This window comes from Varanus komodoensis, unplaced genomic scaffold, assembly GCF_004798865.1.
Source record: "Varanus komodoensis strain SLA01 unplaced genomic scaffold, ASM479886v1 scaffold2, whole genome shotgun sequence".
NCBI classification, from domain to species: Eukaryota; Metazoa; Chordata; class Lepidosauria; order Squamata; family Varanidae; genus Varanus; species Varanus komodoensis.
The window spans coordinates 35,328,159-35,347,156 of NW_025335568.1; the positions used below are offsets into that span (position 1 = coordinate 35,328,159).

Genomic DNA, 18,998 nt, shown 5'->3' on the forward strand with positions numbered 1-18,998 from the left:
ATTACTGCAGTCCAGAGTCTATGTTCTGCTGGACCATTACCTCCAGCACTGAAATAATTCCTCTCTGCATTAGGTATTCTCGCTGGCACAAATTTCATGCTCACCAAGGTACTGATGTCAGTGGGTATTCTTTAACTGCTCCCACTTTGTTGAAACCTTTCCCACATTAAGGCAAGAGTGAACAACTGTCTAACCGCTTTTGTATAGACCAGTATTGTAAGAGCTGCCTCTTCTTTCCGGCAGATGAGTTTTCACTTGTTGCTTGCTGACTTTGGGATTTTCAAGGGTTACTGTGGAACAGTGGCACAATTCAGACACTAAGTCTGTTACACTCCCATGTTGGTATGTGTGAGTTCTTATGAATATCTTACGAATTTCTCATTTTTCTTTCAGGGCATTGTGCAACAGTTTTTGGTGTTACTAACGACCAGTTCTGATGAAAGCCTCCGATTTCTTAGCTTTAGATTAGATTTCAACGAACATTATAAGGCCAGAGAACCAAGACTTAGGGTCTCTCTGGGCACTAGAGGGCGACGTAATTCACACATATGATTCATTCTTTGCAATGAATGTAGCCAGGATCACTGAAATATAACTGTTGTTGGATGTGGCAGTCAAGGTCAGCACACTAAAACCAAATGGCATGCAATAGGTGTCTGTCATTATTGCAAGCAACCTGTTTTCAGTAATGTGATTGTGCAACACTAGTGCAGAAAGCAACAAGGCTTACTTCCTATATTTAATGGTTGATATTATTAAATGGGTTTTCCATTGTTAACTATTTTTAAAATTAACAATCATTATATTTTGTTTAGCACTTTTGAAGCATATTCCACTATAATTTTATATTACTCTCCAGGTCATTGTATCCACTTGCCAAAAATATTGTTTCTTTTAACACAAAGCAGATTTATAATTTTTCATTGCAGCTTGGAATCTACTTTTGTTAAAACCTTCCAAGTCATGATCCAATCAGAAAATCTGCACCTGAGTTCTTTTTCAGTGTTGTGGTGTACTTGACTGTGTGGAAAAAAAGTCACTTAAAATTATTTACATTAATGTTTTCAACATTTTCAAAACAACGATTTATTTTTCCAGAAAATTTTTAACTGCTATAAACAGATATTAGAAACATAACAGGAGTAACATACAACAAATATTCTAAAAATAAAGTTAAAACCTCAGTGCTCTCAAGTAATGAAACATGTAAATACTGAATAGATGTGAATGAAGTATTTTGTGTTCAGATCTGATGTATTAGAAATTAATTTGGATAATGAAGACTACTTATTTCTCTTTCCTTGCCTATTTTTCCATTGTAAATATTTATATATTGCTGTCCAGATGGTATGGGGAAGCATTTTTGTAAAGAAGTCACTATATATCAGGTCATTCAATTATCCATTTGTTATATTCACAGATATAGGCTTAGAAAATAAACACAATTATCTTTCAAACATTTTTATCTGTTTCTTATAACTGGAAAAGTGCCTATCCTTGATAAGACAGAATTATATAATAAAGTTAGTTTTGAATTTATAGGGCTTTCTTTTCTTTAGCTTGTCTCACACCCTTTCAGAATATTTTGCTAAACTGCTTAAGCCGATCTCTCTGGCCCACCAGGTTCTAAGATGGATGGGCAGCACCTTCCTTGCTCCCCTCACATTACAACTCAGACATAGGAATTCCTGGCTCAAATATCAGCAGGACTTGTGCTCATTTTGAAAACTTTGAATTAGCTCTCTGGGTTCTTCTTAACCCAGTGCTTAATTACTTAAGTTGCATAGGCTGTAGAGCAGCCTCCCCTAACCTGGTACCCTCCAGCTCTTTTGGCCTTCAGTTCCCATCATCTGTAGTCGGTAAACACAATGGCCAGAAATGCTGGGAGTTGTTAGTTCTCAAACATATGGAGGGTTCTAAGCTGCTGTAGAGCCAGGATTATCTCATATTACCACTGATTCACTGCAAACAATATATATATATACTGGCCATTAGCACCTGGCATTTTGTGTGTCTCCAACTTCACTCACCCCCACCTCCCTGAGACTGATAAGATCTTTTTTTAATTGAAAAAAGCCAAAAGTTAAATCTCCACATTCTGTCCTAGATTTCCAGTTACTCATAAGGCCACATTCATATAGTTCTGTATGAATATACTCCTTTACTTCAACATAATTGGTGCAATGAACGTGGTCTCAATATTCCATGCACATACATTTTGCTTACAGGTTGAAACTTCTATTTCCTTGCAAAGTGCTGTGGCCTAGTTTGTCTACCTTTCTGAAGTGGTGCCGATTAAGAATGTGAGGGCACATGACAATTAAAACATTAAGTTAACTGAACAAATCAAAAGTGGCTAGACTAGCAACCCAATATCAAACCTATTTTTTATTTGTTAGCATGATTGCAACATGTGTGCTCCAGGATACTATACAGTTCCATCATGATTAAGCATGGTAAAAAGATCAGGACTGAATGATTCTGGACCCTGATCAATAACTCCTTACTTCTTTAGGGACAATATGAATCTGTATTAGAACCTTTGACAGGCACACACAGAACCATCGTGTTGGAAAAGGTTTGATTCATTAGTATTTTCATTAGTGTCTAAAGCAAGGGAAACTTTAGGGGAATCATGGACTGAACTTTGATCGCTGTAGCATTGCTGCTTAGGTGAGCCATATGTGTTAACACTTTTGGGTTCAATGGACTGGGTTCCATGCCTGGAGGATCTTTGCCTGGAGGATCTTTTCTTTAATTTTTTTCTGTGAGGAACAGTATCTTTGCTTTGAAACCTTTTATAGTCATGATCTTTAAGTTTACTATGCAGTTCTTGATTGTCAGAGGAAATATTCATTTTGAAAGTTCTAGGTTGTACTTTCAGGTTCTCACCTATGTTGTTGAGTGAAGGTAAAGAGCAATCAGGTGAATGCACTAAACATTCAGCTAAGGGTAGTACGTCGGTCTTTTGTGGGGATATTCTTGGAGAGAAAATTGTTTCAACAGGCTGGGTTTTGAAAGGCTTCCTGACTTCTTCACAATCTGTTAAAATAATTGCTGGTGGTGAGCTTAAGTTGTTGTTGTTCTGATTTTCAATGTCAACAGTGTTCTGATATTCAGTGTCAACAGTGTTTTGATTTTCAATGTCAACAGTGTTATCTAGTAGTTGTTGGCTTCCCTTTTCTTCAGTTGATGTGATTTCAGTTCGGTCAAGTTCATCTTCCTCATCAGTGTTCTTATTTGTTGTAACAGGCTCCCTATAACAATATTCAAATGATCTAACATTAAAAAGCATCTATGAATATCAAAGAGTGGTTAGCAGTAAGATTGCTAAAAGACCGGTCTATGGCAGATTACAGTCACTTGTTCCTCATCACTTGAGTACCTTTTCTGGGAGGAGGGAGGTTTCAGGGCATATAAGGATAGTTTTAGAGCTGCCAGTTAGCCTACTCATGCCCCACCACTATGTCAGCAAGAAGGGGGCTGGGCACATTTACAAAGCTCCTTATATCCAGTTGGCTGTTTCAGAAGATGCATTAGTTTCACTATACGTGATTTAATCATATTCATATAGATAACATATTTAATGAAATTCTGAAATGTATTAAGTTAGTATAAAAACACAAATGTTTTGTTTTCTGCTTTTGCGGGTGCTCAGAGAAGAATGGTTAGCCAAAAAACCCTGTGAATAAGATTAGGCTAAGAGATGGTTGCCTTAAGGGAGCTTTATGACTCAGTTAAGATTTCCATACTTTGTTGATCCAATCCAGTTACATGCTGCAATAATACAGAATATATAGGTGTGTGCTGATCACAGGGAAAGGTCATCATTGCCAAGGACTGTGTGTGAGTAATAATAATATTTCTGCAGAAAACAGATCAGGTTCTTCAGAGTATTGATGTGCCAAAACTGTACATGCAGCATGTACAGTTTTGTTACCATATGGAACACTACCATTATAGCATAGTGACACTTGCAGGAAGATACAACAACATAATGTATTTTTAGAACTGAAATTCGTATCTGATTATTTTTTGTTCTTCCAAATTAATGCTATGTGTTCCAGAATCAAAATCAGTTATCCAACTCCACCTTTCTTGTTCTTCAGTATATTTCCCAACAGAAAGTGCATTTGATTGGCTGTTTCCACTGTTAGATCAAGTAAGCCCGTCACATGATACCAGTGTTATAAGTGTACAAATGTCAAGGATTGGGATGCACGTTGTTAAGCTGCAATTTCATAGATACATTCATTTGAGGGGAGGAGAGAATGAATTGGTGACTTACTGCTTCTTCTTTATAAATAATGAAGTGTATATGTGCACAAGGACTATTACAGCCAAGATCAAACTAGTGACAGCTACACAGGCTATGATGATGTGTTTGAGGAGGTCTTTAAGGTCTGCAGCCTTTGCTCTTTTCTTGTCCTGAATACCTAAAGGGACATGAAACAAAACTGTACCATATTCACAATCTAACAATGCCACATAAATGGTGCTGTAATTCAGGGCAACACTTTTTGCCCTAGCTAAGCTTTTAGACCCTCCCCTCCCAATCACATGCAAGTCATATAAACCAGTGTACTGTAGCATGCCGGTAATTTAAACACTGCACTTTTAAGTTATTTGACATGTCTGTAGAAAATATATGGTCTGTAGCGCTCATCTTAATTAAGATGCAATCAAATTCTGCTTGGTTCTATTTTATCATAACTAGTCATACCAATACTCCTGCATATATAGATTCCGTTCAAGTCAGTAAAAGCCTCAAGAGAAAGAATTGGGTCTTAAATGTCAACATTAGAGTCAGCAAGCTTCTCTAAGCTGCGATTGGATTGGCTCATAAACGAGCTGTGGTATTTTTGCTGGAATCAGTATATAGCTTGGCTAAGTGCTAAGCCTATCTGGGCAACTCTTCAAATGAGCCCCCAGCAAAGCAAGAGACGTTGCTTTATGGCTTTGCTTGGGGGTTGCTTTGAAGAGTTGCCCCTTGGGGGACCTTTTGCCTACATGCCCCCCTCCTAGAAGAACTGAGCTTCTATTACCCAGACCCAGTTTTCCTGAGGTCTGTTCTTTAGCAGCAAAGTCTTTTTCAGGTCTCATTTTGACTGGGGCTAGAAAACAAATTGGGATTCTTATGGTTGCATCTACTTTGAGGCAAACATTACCAAGCCATAAAGTTCATTTCAATAAAAGTTCATTTCTGCTGGTGTATCTATGGTTTATCATCTCTTATGTATAGAAACATAGAAACGGAGTGAGTCAGAAGGGGCCTCCCGGGCCATCTAGGCTGACCTCCAGCACCAGCCGGCTCCGCTCACGACATGCCCACCATGTGCACGTCCAGCCTATCTTTGAACACCCTCACCGATGGGGCCTCAACAACCTCTCGTGGAAGCCCAGTCCACACCCTCAGGGTATACATCTCTTCTTCAGTCTCTCTCCCCTTCCCCAACCAGCTTCCTCTTAATTCTCAGTCCATTTTCCCCTACTTGTTCCTGTTTTTAAGGTAAATGCATAATGGAAGGGGAAGAAGCAGCGTTTCCAAAATCCAATTTCACTGTGTTCATTTTTATCCCATCTATCTTGGGTATAAAGTGACATTTTCTGTTCCAGAAACCAATTGGGATCCTACTTAGTATTTAGGGCTGAGGCAGTTAGGAGATATGTCCCTGTTCCCTAAGGGCTATGCATGCTGACTCCTCCATACTTCCAGACCTCACTGCCGCAGAGCCAAGGGACTCAAGCTTTATCTTCAGTTTGGATACTCTGCCAATACTTGGCTTCAGACCCAAGCTACAGAAGCCTAGAGAAATCAGCACGCACAAAAGCTGGGCATATATTCCACTAAATTTGGCAAGCAGGAGCAATGCCCTGAAGTCTGCCAGCCCTTAAGCCTTTGAATGGTACAGCCGCACTTCTCTGGCATCCAAAATTCAGCAGTTACACTAGGGTTTGTAGCTTTTAGCTCATGATAAAAACACACACACTAATGCTATTAAAAATCTCTATTTTCACTAGAGGCTGAGTACAAAGATGAAGTGTTTCTCTTGGGACTAAGTCATCTTAATCACGTAAGGCTTAACTGGGTGTGGACAGGGCTGCTTGTCTTATTATTCATTAGCCTTTAATATAGCAATACATTTCTTAAGTATTCTTTTATCTGTTGCATCAAGTCCTGATGATAAGAGAGGGGCTAAATGGGGAATTTCATTGCTCGGTTATAAATTCCATATAGTTTGCTTTTGGCTTGTGTAGTGTATTTTGAAACTAAAGCTCTGCTGCTGGCTTACAAAATTAAATCAACAAAGTGGTACCTTTTTATTGTTGTCTACAGCTCTGATTTACATGTCTTGCTTTATTAGAGGTTTAAAGCATGGCTTAAGGAACCCAACAACAAAAAAATCTGCCCTGTTAATTATGTAATTGAGGTCTAGGCAAACAAATTGCCACAGCCATAGAAAAATGTTTGCTCTCTTTCAGCTGAATACACACAAAATGCGTTTTAGAAGAATAAACCCAACTGAAAGGCATAAATCAAGTGTTTAAAAATAGAATGGGGATAGCAGTAGTTTGCTAAGTCAATAAACACAGGACAACAGAGCTGAAATTATACCCCTGATGTATTAGGTAATGCTTGCTTTCACTGAACTACGATACATTATAGGAAGATGAACAGGGAAAACTCTGTATGCCCTGTAAACCTACCTTACCTAAAAACTTATTTTAATGAGGTTATTTATTTACCTTCATACTTCTCAAAGAATTCAAATCTTTTGGCATCATTTATATCTTCATCTGTCGCTTCAGGGTTTAAGTCTGTAAAAAAATCAAAAGGGAATTAGTGTATTTTTATTCATGGTTTACTTTTATGTGACAAAAGTATTTTATTATTTTTTATTTCAGACACTTTCAAATAGAATGTGTGTGTGTGTTGTCTTTTAGGCTTATTTTATTACCAATATCTTGTTTTGTAGCTAGCCTTATAGTTTTATTTTGTGAATTGCCTGGCATAAGGCATACTAAAAACAAAGGTAGATGGACTTCTCTGTAGAACTTTAGAAGCATGTTCCCAAATATACTGTATATTCTCCCCTCACCACAGTACCATGGGAGAAGTATCAGTTACACACTGATTTTCTCCATACAATATACTAGCTTCCATAATGTTATGCATCCTGGAATTAGCAGGTGTTAATCTATTTTATACCATGAAATCAAATTTGGTACAGTTGACCACTGAGAGGAGAGACTTAGTTTTACACAAGGACTGTGCTCATTAGTAGAATAAATTAATGTGATTTTAGTTAAGAGTTCCATACAATGTGTTGATCAGATTCTGTGCAGTGACTGAAGCCTTTTAATATCTTTTGCATTTCAATGGTTTGGGATGATTTTTAAAATGTTGTATACTCTTGCCTTTAAAATATTTTTCCAGAAGGAAATAAATTAAGAATATATTTTCTATAGTTACCTACAGAATAATCACCCCCATTTACTGTTGTCCTCTTATAAAGCCATTCTCAAAATCATTTCCCACTTTTAGGTAGGCTGCTTCCATCAGAAAACTGTATGGTCTCCCTAGTAGTACCTTTAAGTTAAAATGGGTTTAAGACAACAGTTTACTACAGAGTAAGTAAGGCAGACCTGACTCTTACGTTTCTATCACTTTATTTCTTTGATCTCTACTCAAGGTAAAAACTGACCCATGCACAACTGGATATTTACTGGTCTGGTTTGTGTATGCAAAATATTGTCATAGGACAATATCCTCCTTAGTGACTATGTTACTCTAAGCATGCTTACCAGGGAATAAATGGCATTGCAATTTATTTGGGGGGGTCTTTAGACAATATACAAAATAGCATATATAACTAATGAATAAAGAGTTTACTTGGAACAGAAGTTGCTTTAAGCGGTTGATTCAATGGTATTTCATTTGAGACTTGTGCAGTGTAAAGCTCAATTGGCATTTTGTCTCTGTCTTTACTGGAATCTGTCTTTGCTGTAATAGAACAGAAGAAATTCAACAACTCACAAAATAAAAGTCAATCATAGCAGTGGAAGTACAGAAAGAGATATTGAGGCCTTTCTGTACAACTAGTTCTTTGTCAAGTAAGTGCATGTTTGCTAGTTCCTCTACTTGCTTGACATATTTCAACCAAGGTGTGTTTGCTACAGAATGTTACTTTTGTCAACTAGAGTACTATGGTCTGTATCTGAAAAACTAGCATTCTGCTCAGATAGCTCATCCAGTACAAATGTAGTTTAAACTTGAAAAGCTCTCTATCTAGGACTTCAACAGAGGGATCAGGAAGCTTTTCGTTTGTTTCTGCTTCTCTCCTATACAAAGAACCTCATTTTACCTTGAAACCTGAGCTGAACCTGCAGCAAAGGTAAATCTGACAAGAAGTTTCTTCAGACTTGGCTTAACATTTCAGTTTCTATGATTTCTGCCTTTCCAGGTAGAGTACTCTCATTTTTGCACATCAGCCAGCCTTATTTTAATAAAGGGTATGAGTGAACAGTTGAGGGAACAGTAGCAAGCCTGCATTCACTTCCGTCTCCCTCTAAATTTATTCCACATGGATGGCATTTTTTTAATTTAGTCATGCCAATTCTCTGTGGAGTCAGTGCTGTGCATTTCATTTGTACAACCAGTCATGTAAGTGTAATGCAAAACCATGAAATATAATCATGTTTGTGCAAACTTTAGTTGGATCCTCCTCATGCAGAGTTCAGACCCTCATTTCTGCTAGTGCAACGTAATTTGTGCTAGCAGAATGACAGAGTTGGATACTGCCCATATTGGAGAAGGCTGAAAGTGAGTTATGGCAATGTCTGCCCACATACTTTAAGGTACAATTCAGAACACTAGTGAATAAAGCCCTAAATGGTGATGAGACAGGGCCTTCTCAGTGGCTCCACCAATACCGTGGAACAGGGCTCCTACTGCATATCCTTTGCAAGTTTATGAATGCATTGTTTCTGGAAGCCTTTACCCTGGTGAGTATTTCTTTTGTTTGGAGTTTGTTTTATCTGTGAATGTTTTTACTCTAGCATTAAACTGAATGTATCATTTTATGTTGCATTCTGGTACACTAGAAAGGGCAGGATACAAATTTCTACATAAAGAAACAATACATGCACTGTTGTGGTCATAATGACATCAGGTGAATGTGAGAGGGCCCAAAATGGGATACAGTTATTTTCAGCAATCATTTTTCTCTGTGGTCATTGTGACTCACACGTATGAGTTATACACCTGCACAGAATGGTCATTTGGAACATTCTAGAGCTAAACATTCTAGAGTTTTAGGCAGGAGTTCCATCAACCTCCTCTGTGTATTCCTCTTCCTGCCTCTCAGTTCATTTTCATCCACTGCAGCAAGTTGTCAAAAATTCAGCAATGATACTCCAAGCTGCAGATTGTGACCCAGCAAATTAGCATAGCGTGCCACATGGCTGTGCTCTTTAGAAGACTAGATACTGAAGATGCAACTCAAATACTAATGAGAAGAAACAACTCATTGGGGAAGATCCTGATACCGGGAACGACTGACAGCAAAAGAAGGGGATGGCTGAGGATGAGGTGGCTAGATGGAGTCACTGGGGCAGTGGGTGTGAGCTTGGGTGGACTCCGAGGAATGGTGGAGGACAGGAGAGCCTGGAGGAATGTTGTCCATGGGGTTGCGATGGGTCGGGCATGACTCTGCGATTAAACCACCACCACCACATGGCTCACTGTGACTCCACAGCCATGAGAGCTGCTCTCTCTCTAAGATGTCATGTTTGGCTATGTACTGTTGGACTATCCCAGGAGGCTCTCCCAAGAGTGGTGGAAGACCTCTCATTCGACGGTGAAGGCTTTTTCAGCACCTCTATGGATGATAACTTTGACAGCAGCCTCAAAATGAAGTCATCTAGCTGGCATATGGGAAGATCTCAGTCACCATCAGCTTCTGCCAACCAGCTATGTCTGTATTGCCAGCCTTTGTGGTCACCTTGGCACAAATTGACTCTGGCCTGAACCAAGCGCTTAAACAAGGCTCATACTCATCTTTCACTTGAAGAGATCATTTTAGAGCAAATACTACTGATCTACACAAGGTAACCCCTATCTTCCTTGATTCCTCCAGAGGAGCCTGGCCACTGACTCTCCTTTGCACAGACTTTTTTTTCCTGCCTGCAGGTCTGCACTACAGACAAATGTCTTCCATCACCTGAGGCTATTGCATCAAATTCAGTGACACCTCTCCTACGAAGTAGAAGAAGTATTCTGCTCTACTTGTTCTGCAAGTGGGCCCTAAGGGAAGAAACTTACTTTTTTGAGGCAATAGCATGATATAAAACTTGTGCCACTGTCATCAAAGGACCACCAGTTTCTTTTTTTAGATGTTTCACAGTTTGCATAGACCTATCCTCATAGACCTTTCAGACATCAATCACTGAAATTTAGAATGGTTACACTCTCATCCATTTTTTCATCCTAAACTGAGGAGATTGTAATGGTTGCAAACCTGAGACTTCAGCAGATCACCATCTCCCCATCAATAGACGACTGGCTCTTTGTAGCTCTTCCAACCCTTGACCTCTTTGCTACAGCACTAAACAAAAAATGCCAACCTTTCTGCAGCATAACTTGTCACGTCCCAGACTCTCAGAGAGTTAGAGTATCTCCCCAGATACTTTCTAGAAAAGAAGTTTCCTCCTCCTCTGGGGAGATACTCTAACTTAGAAATCCCCTCTTTTCTCTCTCATCACATGAATGGTGATCATAAGATGGAACAGAGTCTGTCTCCATCCTTAGAACCTCATGGTGTTCAAGCAAAATGCATTTTGCAACATTTCTCCACACTTTTTTCTGTTGATTCCCAGATTACCTTGCATGAAAAATGTGGAGATAAAGCATTCCAACCCCGAGACTCCCCATCTCATTACATGGAAGATGGGCAATCCATCCATTTTCTGATGAGAGAAGTAATGACTGATTCTCAGAAACCTTCTGGCTGGACTTCATACACTTCCAAGAGGAAGGCATTTCTGAAACGTCTTATCCCAACAGGACGGGTATTAATTTGTAAGGTAAAAGGTAAAGGTTTCCCCATGACATTAAAGTCCAGTCATGTAGAGGGCGGTGCTCATTTCCATTTCCCAGCTGAAGGAGCCAGCATTTGTCCACAGACGGTTTCTGTGGTCATGAGGCCAGCATGACTGACCACCGAGATGCATGGAACGCTGTTACCTTCCCAGCGAAGTGGTACCTTTTCATCTACTTGCATTTATATGCTTTCGAATTGCAAGGTTGGCAGGAGCTAGGACAAAGCATGGGAGCTCACCCCGTCTGCGGATTCGAACTGACAACCTTTCAATCAAACAGCCCAGCAGCTCAGCAGTTTAAACCACTGTGCCACCCGCCAATCAGCAATGCTTCACAAATGTTTTTTACTAACTCTGAGCCTTTGGAAATGAGCCATATAATAACCGAAATGTAACCCGTACTACCCAGAGTAGCCAAAATTATGTTCAATTCCTCCTAACCACAAGAGTTATTTCAGTATGGATGCTGTCTTCAGTCCGTATCATGAATGCAGACACAGATCCAGCAACATATACCCATTTACATTGTGAAGTTCATTCAACCCCACTGAACTGACTCAATGTGTCAGCAATGATACATAAAGAAGTGTTCATTTCCACCAGACTTCACTCCCCTCTGATCTAAGTTGATTAATATTGTCTTAGTTGCTTCTCTCTCTCCCTCTCCCTCTCTCTCTGAATAAGTTTTATTCTTAATATATACCTAACAAAAAAAAAAAACTAAAAAGCATCAATCATCGATAACATCAGACCTACTGGGTCAGCCCCCCACATTTTTTCTTTTTATGTTAAACTATAAACATATTTAAGTCTATGCGTAGTCCTGTTTTTCTAGTCGATGATAAAAAGAGTCCCAGGTTTGATAGAAGTCTGTATTTCTTTCTCCTTCAGAGCTTGTCTCTCATTTTAATGGACTTAAGCAAAAGCAGTGTTGCACAGTAAAATGTCATTCATCTATTCAAGCTGAGATTTACCTGTGCCTTGCAGTACTTCTGAGGAAAAACTGTTTTCCATAAGCACCGGTGCCCTGATCTCACTCTCCACTGAAGATTTCTCAACTTCAGATTTTAACAAAAGATAACATTGTAATTCAGTTATGAGACATATTGCAAAACATATAACAGAGGCCATAACAAACATAAGCAACATTGCAAAATCATTGTTTCATTTTAGATGATAAGAAAATAATAATGTAATAAGAAAAAATTGGGGAGGGTTGATGGAAACCATCTCTTGTAGTGATGACGTCTTTCAGTTTTCTTAAATGGAGTGTTAGACTTGCTTTTTGCATTATTAAGCCCTGAAACCAGAAAATGCCACCCTGTCTTCAAGGACTTAGCTTGGTACCTATCTTGCTGAAGAAATTAATCAATGAACTCAACAGCCGTAAAGCATGTTACTTTATAAGTCCATTATTCACCAGTATTTAAGCAGGATAACTGTAAAAGGCTTTCAACTGTAGTACTACATGGTTTCACCTATTTTATTATACACCTTACACAATTTCAGCTACTTAGAAATTCCATACTTCATTATTTTGCTGCTTTCAACAACACAGGCATGTGTGCAAGACAGGAAATGCTGGCCCATGTATTGATTTTCCATTGATTGAGACTCATGATAGGCTGTCAACACTTGAATCCAAGAGACAAGGCATACTTCTGGTAACAAAAGTGTAATTAAATTTGATTCAGAAGAACATCTTACTCAATTGTTCTCAATCATAAACCTCCAGAACAATTTTATTAGGCAAACTGTTCTACAATGTAGTTATTACTTGAACTTTTCCTGTCTGTATCCTGACAAAAGACAAAATGACCTGAAGAGTCAATAGCTGTAACCTAAAGATGTAGCAGGTAGAACACTTAGTCTTAGATGTGTCAGCTCTGTGTCCAAGCTCCTTTCTATTTGCAGAGCATGGGCAAAACATGATCAGCTGGAAGAAACTATTGCTTAAAATTACTTTTGATGTGTCCAGCCTTCAGACTTCTCTGGATACCTATTGTTTTACTAAGAATTAGCTTTGTAAAAACAAAATTATCAAATATTTTCTTCCTTATTTTACTTTCTCTTATCAACAGTCTTGAAATCTAATGTATTACAAAAAAGCTGAAAGCTTTCTTTTAAAAGTTCTTATAATTACCTCACTAAGATGTACTGTGGTCTGTAAAAGTCAGTTGTACAGTAAGATTTACCTGGATGTTCTTCTAAATCTTGAAGAATATTTTCCATGACTGAAGATTGCATTTCCCCACTAGGAGATGAAGGTTCCTGCATCTCTGTTTTCAAAAATATCAAAGTCGGATTAGCATTCACTGTTAAATTCAGTGAGAATACATATTGTTAGTTATCCACATATCATTTGTTGTTTCCTGTCCTATGAACATCCTAAAACAAGTGAACACTGGGTTAGCACAGAGATTTGTGGGGGCTTAAGCTCTCCTTCCACTGTCCAGAGAACTACCGGCCATTGCTTCCAAAGTCCCCTGCTGGCTGCAGACATCTTTCCATCCCAACACCAACATTCTCTCTGGTTTTTCTTTTACCTGTCTAGGCTGGTGGTGACTTCTCAACTCTTTCTCCTCACCTAGCTGGCCCAATTTGCAATCAAGCTCTGTAACAGCCAGCAGACCAAGTTTGTTGGCACCATGGCATGCAAATTCAACTGTTCTTAAATTATATATTCATTAGCAACAATCTGAACTAAGCAGAGAATGCCTTATAAGGGACAGGCTGATGAGGGCACAGAAGTGATGCAACGACTGTTCTGTGTTCTCTCACATTCCATCAAGGCTATGCCTGGTTGGCTCAGATTGCTGCTACACAAGATGCAACTTTAAAAAATAGAATGGAACACTACGGGACTTGCAGGCTCAGCCCCAGTGTGGTTTTTTGCCAGAAGAGTAGGTAGGTGAGGAGGAAGAGATCAGCAGTTGCCGCAATAGCAGATTCGGGGCAAGCACGAGTCCTCTTGAATTTTAGCAGCTGCCTACCTATATTGAGCCTTGATGCCGAGTCTTAATTTATCCTCCACAAATATGTTTGCTGAAATTTCTAGAGGTTCTAGCATGAGTTTTTTAAAAAACAACTTAGATTAAAGCCTTTCTTGATCAAAAGCTTAATTGGTTGTGTTAGGCATTGCTTAGTCAGTCTTTCTACTGTATTTCCAATACAGTACCTTCACTTATTCATTTATGCAGATGATTTTCCATCCCTGTTCCACTTGCCCAATACACCTTATCTAGACGGTTGTGTGGAAAAATATGAGTAACAGTGCAACCCTAACCATGCTAAGTCAGAAGCAGATCGCCTAACAAGTGCTTAGAACAGGAACTTGGGTGCGATACTGCACTTTATATGAAAACTAGGAATTGAGTCATGAATTGTTATATAAGATTAGTGTTCTTAACTTTTATGAACATGTAAAGGAGTGATAATTGAGGTTCTGTAAGAAATTAGTGTCCCAGCTCTTATTTCTTAGGTTTAATAAAATGTTACAATTTGTGTAACGAAGGCTTGATCCCAGATCAAAAAAAGTCTGCAACCCTAGAACCACATTTACCCTATTAATATCAGTGAAATCAATAACAGTGACCAATCTGAGTCCTGATCTGTTTCTTAGCATGAATCTTTTCAAAGTGTTATCAGTTAAGCTGCCTACCAAAATGAAAAACAGAACAGCTTATACAGATGCACATTTTAGTCCCCACAAATCCTTCAGGAAAGCTATTTGGCTTACATTAAAGTTATTTTTAATTAATAAAGGAAGTCAAGACATACATACCACTCTCTTTCTTAATATCATTTAATATATTTTCTAGTTCCTTTACAGGACTTTCTGATTGTCTCATTATACTTTGTGAGCTGTCTTCATATGCACTTATTACTGTAAGTTACAAAAAGAAATCTGACTAGTTCTGATAACACAAATCTATGTAAGAAATTATCTAACAGCTCCCAAAATCTGTATTTACTCCTTACTAAATTAAAAATTTACAGCAATTGGTAAGTAAAAGGTTCAGGCCCATTCAAACTAAAGCACAAAATATTGTATACTTAGGACTATTTATTCCAACATTACTGCTGTGGTTGCAATGAACAGCTTTTTGAGGAAGAGTTCTACTTATTCATTACTCACATTTATATACTATTTTCAGAAATTATATGCCACTTGCAGCTTACTCTCGTCATATGTTTTCATCTGATAAAAATAACTATAACTTGGCTTGGGCAAGTGATTAACTGCTCAACTGAAATATACACTTCATAATGAAATATAAACTCGATCAACTTGACAGTACGTAACTTTCACTTAAAGTGATATAAATCACAGAGATTTGTCAGAAGTGTTTTGTTGTTGACAGTCAGGATGTTTCAACTCAACATGCAATAATTTTTTTCCGCTAAAAGTGTTAAGTCGTACTAGCTCTTTTATGGGAGAGGAGTGTTCACATAACCAGAGGAGTCTGTTGAATGCACCACATACTGAATGCATTGTGCAACTGTAGGATCATGCTGCTGACATGCAAATAAAAAAATCAGGACATTGGCCTGAAAGAAGCACATTGACTTCATCTGTATTTTTCTATAGCAAATTGTATGCACTAATACTCAATAGATTCTGTATGTATGTGCAATGGTCAAAGGGTATGAGGGACAGCAACCTCATTCCCCCTTCATGCATATGATGTACATAACAATGGACACACAATGGAAAAGGAATAAAGATGCCCATGTTGGTTATATTCATATGCTATTTGCACAAGATTAAATCTCAATGCAATGCATAGCTCTGCTTCTCTTTCTATAGGATTTTTGAATTGTTCTTTCCTTCTTTTTCCCATTACTTAGGGAAATGCCCTTGCAAACCGTAGAAAATGTAGAACTGGAGTGTCAGCAACCAAGGCATGGGTGGCAGGAGTAAAGATAGAAGAACCAGGACTAGGGCAACAGAACTGAAGGCAAGAGAGAGTACAAACAAAATCCAGGAGTAAAGTCAGAGGCAAGGGCATAGTTAAGGGACAGGCCAAAGTCAGGAACCAGGAGTTATGTGTCACAACAAGGTCACCAGGAAGCCAACAGTGAGGAGCAGGTTCTTGAGACAGGATAACTGAACGGGATTCAGGAGCAGCAAAAGTGTGGCAAACAAGACAAGGTAGAAACGGGGCAAGGCAAAGTAGAAATGCAGCAAGGCACAATATAGCAAAGCTTGGCAAGAACCAGATTTAAGGAGGGTTAGGCAAGATACAGGAGCTGGAACATGCTGCAGCTAGCAGGAAGACCTGCGCTGCTGAGGTGAGACGGCAAAGCAGCAGCAAGGCATGATACAGCAAGGGTCAGCCAAGATGCAGGCACTGATCCATAGCCAGAAAACTGCACTGCTGAGGCAACCTCTGGATGGAACAGCTGGTCCTTATATAGCTCTTCCCCCAGGTCTCCCAGCTGGCACTCACCAAGAAGCTGAGAGCTCCAGCAGGGAGGGCGTGGGTCCAATCCTTAATTACTATGGTGGCTTTTCCAGATGGATCTCTGGAGCTGCTGAGATCCTGACAAGTATAAGCTAACCTTTGGCCATTTGAGAAACTGTCCAGGATGTCACCACAAATGGCAGTCATGGGAAACATGGCAAAGGATAAGTCAATTGCCCAATATATTGGATGTAAGACAAAGCTGAACCCCCCCACACTAAATCCCTCTTCTGAATCCATAATTTCTCTAAGAGAAACCTATTTCACAGCAATCCTAACTGCTGGCAAGAAAGTGTGTGTGTGTATGTATGTTTTAAACAGGAAGTGTGCATGGTAGAATGATGACTGCCAATAGTAAAGGTTTCCCCTTGACATTAAGTCCAGTCATGCCTGACTCTAGGGGGCGGTGCTCATCTCCGTTTCCTAGCCGAGGGAGCCAGCGTTTGTCCGCAGACAATCTCCCAATAAAGGTGTCCAAATATGCTGCTGACTGCAGGTACCATGTTGCCTAATCTGGGGAATACCAAGATCAAAACAGCTTTTCCACTTTAAATACAACTTCTATCAACTGCTTCTCTGAAAAGTGAAAGCAAGCAGAATCTGTAAAGCAAGAGAATGGGCAAGAATTATCTCCCAACATTCTTGTTTAGGAGTTATTTGAGAGAGCTTTCTCCTTTATCAACCTGCTTGATCATTGAGATCATCAGATGACATTCTCCTTGGTGTTTCCACACTAACCCAGCTGGAAACCCCAAGAGAATAGCCTCAAGTGTGGTAGCCTCATTTCTATGGAATTCTTTGCTTCTGGAGCTCAGGCAGGCAGCAACACGGTGTTGTTTTCAGCACTTGCTGCAGTTGTCTTTGATCCAGGAAGCCTTTCTTGTTGATTAGCCATGGTTTTCATGTTACCTGTTTTTAATATTGTTTTTATTCTTTTGTTTTATGTTACTGTTCACTGCTCTGGAATCTGCTTAGATATGGAATGGAATGTTATTTATTACAGCATTTCTACCCCGTCCTTAAGAGCATCTCAGGATGGCTTACAATATAATCAAACAAACAATAAACAAACAGAAAAAGTACAACCCACATAATGCAGTAAGGTAGAATGCAATAAAATAAGGTAGTATGCAATAAATAAGATAGAGTGTGGCTAAGCATGATAATAAAAGTAGTTAAAATTTTAAATATTAAAATATTGGGTAAATAAAAAAGTTATTATCTGGAGCTGAAAAGAATATAGCTTCGGCGCCAGGCAAACCTCTCTGGGAAACGTGTTCCACAGATGGGGTGCCACTGCGGAAAAGGCCCTCCTCTGGGTGTTCGCTCTCCTAACCTCCTTCAAGGAGGGTTCCCAGAGGAGAGCCTCTGCCTCTGATCTTAAGGGGCAGGAGGGCATATAGGGAAGAAGACATTCCTTCAAGCTGTTTAGTTTGCCATGATCCCTTGTTTAAGTTATGGAACATGCCAAGCATTACTTGTCTAGTTGCTTGCTTGGCCCCAAATTGCCATGGCTTGTTGGAAGGGAAAATAAGCCTCAAATCATGGAGTGTTAGTATTTGAGGGGTGCTTCCTCCTCCAACAAGCCATGCTGCCCAAGTCAGATGCCATGACTAGCTGAACCAAGATGGGTAACTAGGCAAATGGTGTCTTGCATACACTGTGGCTTAAACAAAGGCACTGTAGCTTTTTAAAGCCACAGTGATCAAGCAAACCAGATCAGTTCTGAAAGTTTCAAATCTACTGGATATAGTTACAGACTCTATTTTTTATTATTTAATCATTATAAAAAGAACCTGCTAAATTTGCCATATTCCTTCCTGATAGGAAAAAATAATGCAAATTATAAAGTGCATTCTTCACAGGAGGACCTATAGGGCTGTCAAATCTGACCTTTAAATCAAGCCATTGTGCCTTTCTGCTGAAAAAAATCTACTTCTAAAATGTTCCACTTTTGAAATGTTAGCACAGAAGACCTTATCTACTCTTGAGATACAGTAATAGTGTAGTTACCAAAATTCCTTGAGTAACGAAGGCTTATTATGATTGAAACTACATGTCTGGAAACTGTGGAGGAAAAATTCTTAACAGGAAGATTGGAACTCAGGTGCAAAGAGGTTATTTGGATCAGTTTACCTAATCACAGCTGAAGCTCAGTTTAACAATCTTGATAATCTAGTGCTAGAAACAGTTTTTCTGACATATGTTCAGTGTGAAAGAGTTTCAACGTAAGGTAAATCATGAGACAATGTGTTCTGAACCAAAGCTCTTTGATGCACTAATGCACAGAGCATATCACCCTGGAAAAGCAGGGGCCATGTGACTAAAGTTTTGATTATTCTGTTGATCTTGGGCTCTTCCTTGCCAGTTCTGTCCATGGCTATAACTCAGAAGAAAAACCAGGTCAGTCTCATGGTTGAAGAAAATGTT

General features: G+C 39.1%; 1 protein-coding gene across 2 annotated transcripts in view; it reads left to right on the top strand.

Annotated features, from left to right (window-relative positions):
• The window catches only part of TUBGCP3 (tubulin gamma complex associated protein 3), an 87,446-nt gene that overhangs the window by 61,353 nt on the left and 7,095 nt on the right, over nt 1-18,998 (top strand). The window contains exon 22 of one of the 2 annotated variants that reach the window (XM_044428739.1): nt 394-1,541. The exons of the other annotated variant lie outside the window; for it this stretch is intronic. Within the exon in view, the coding sequence (XP_044284674.1) occupies nt 394-552 (159 nt within the window). The 3' untranslated portion in view covers nt 553-1,541. Of the gene's footprint in view, nt 1-393; nt 1,542-18,998 lie in introns of those variants that run through there. 2 annotated transcript variants of the gene reach the window in all.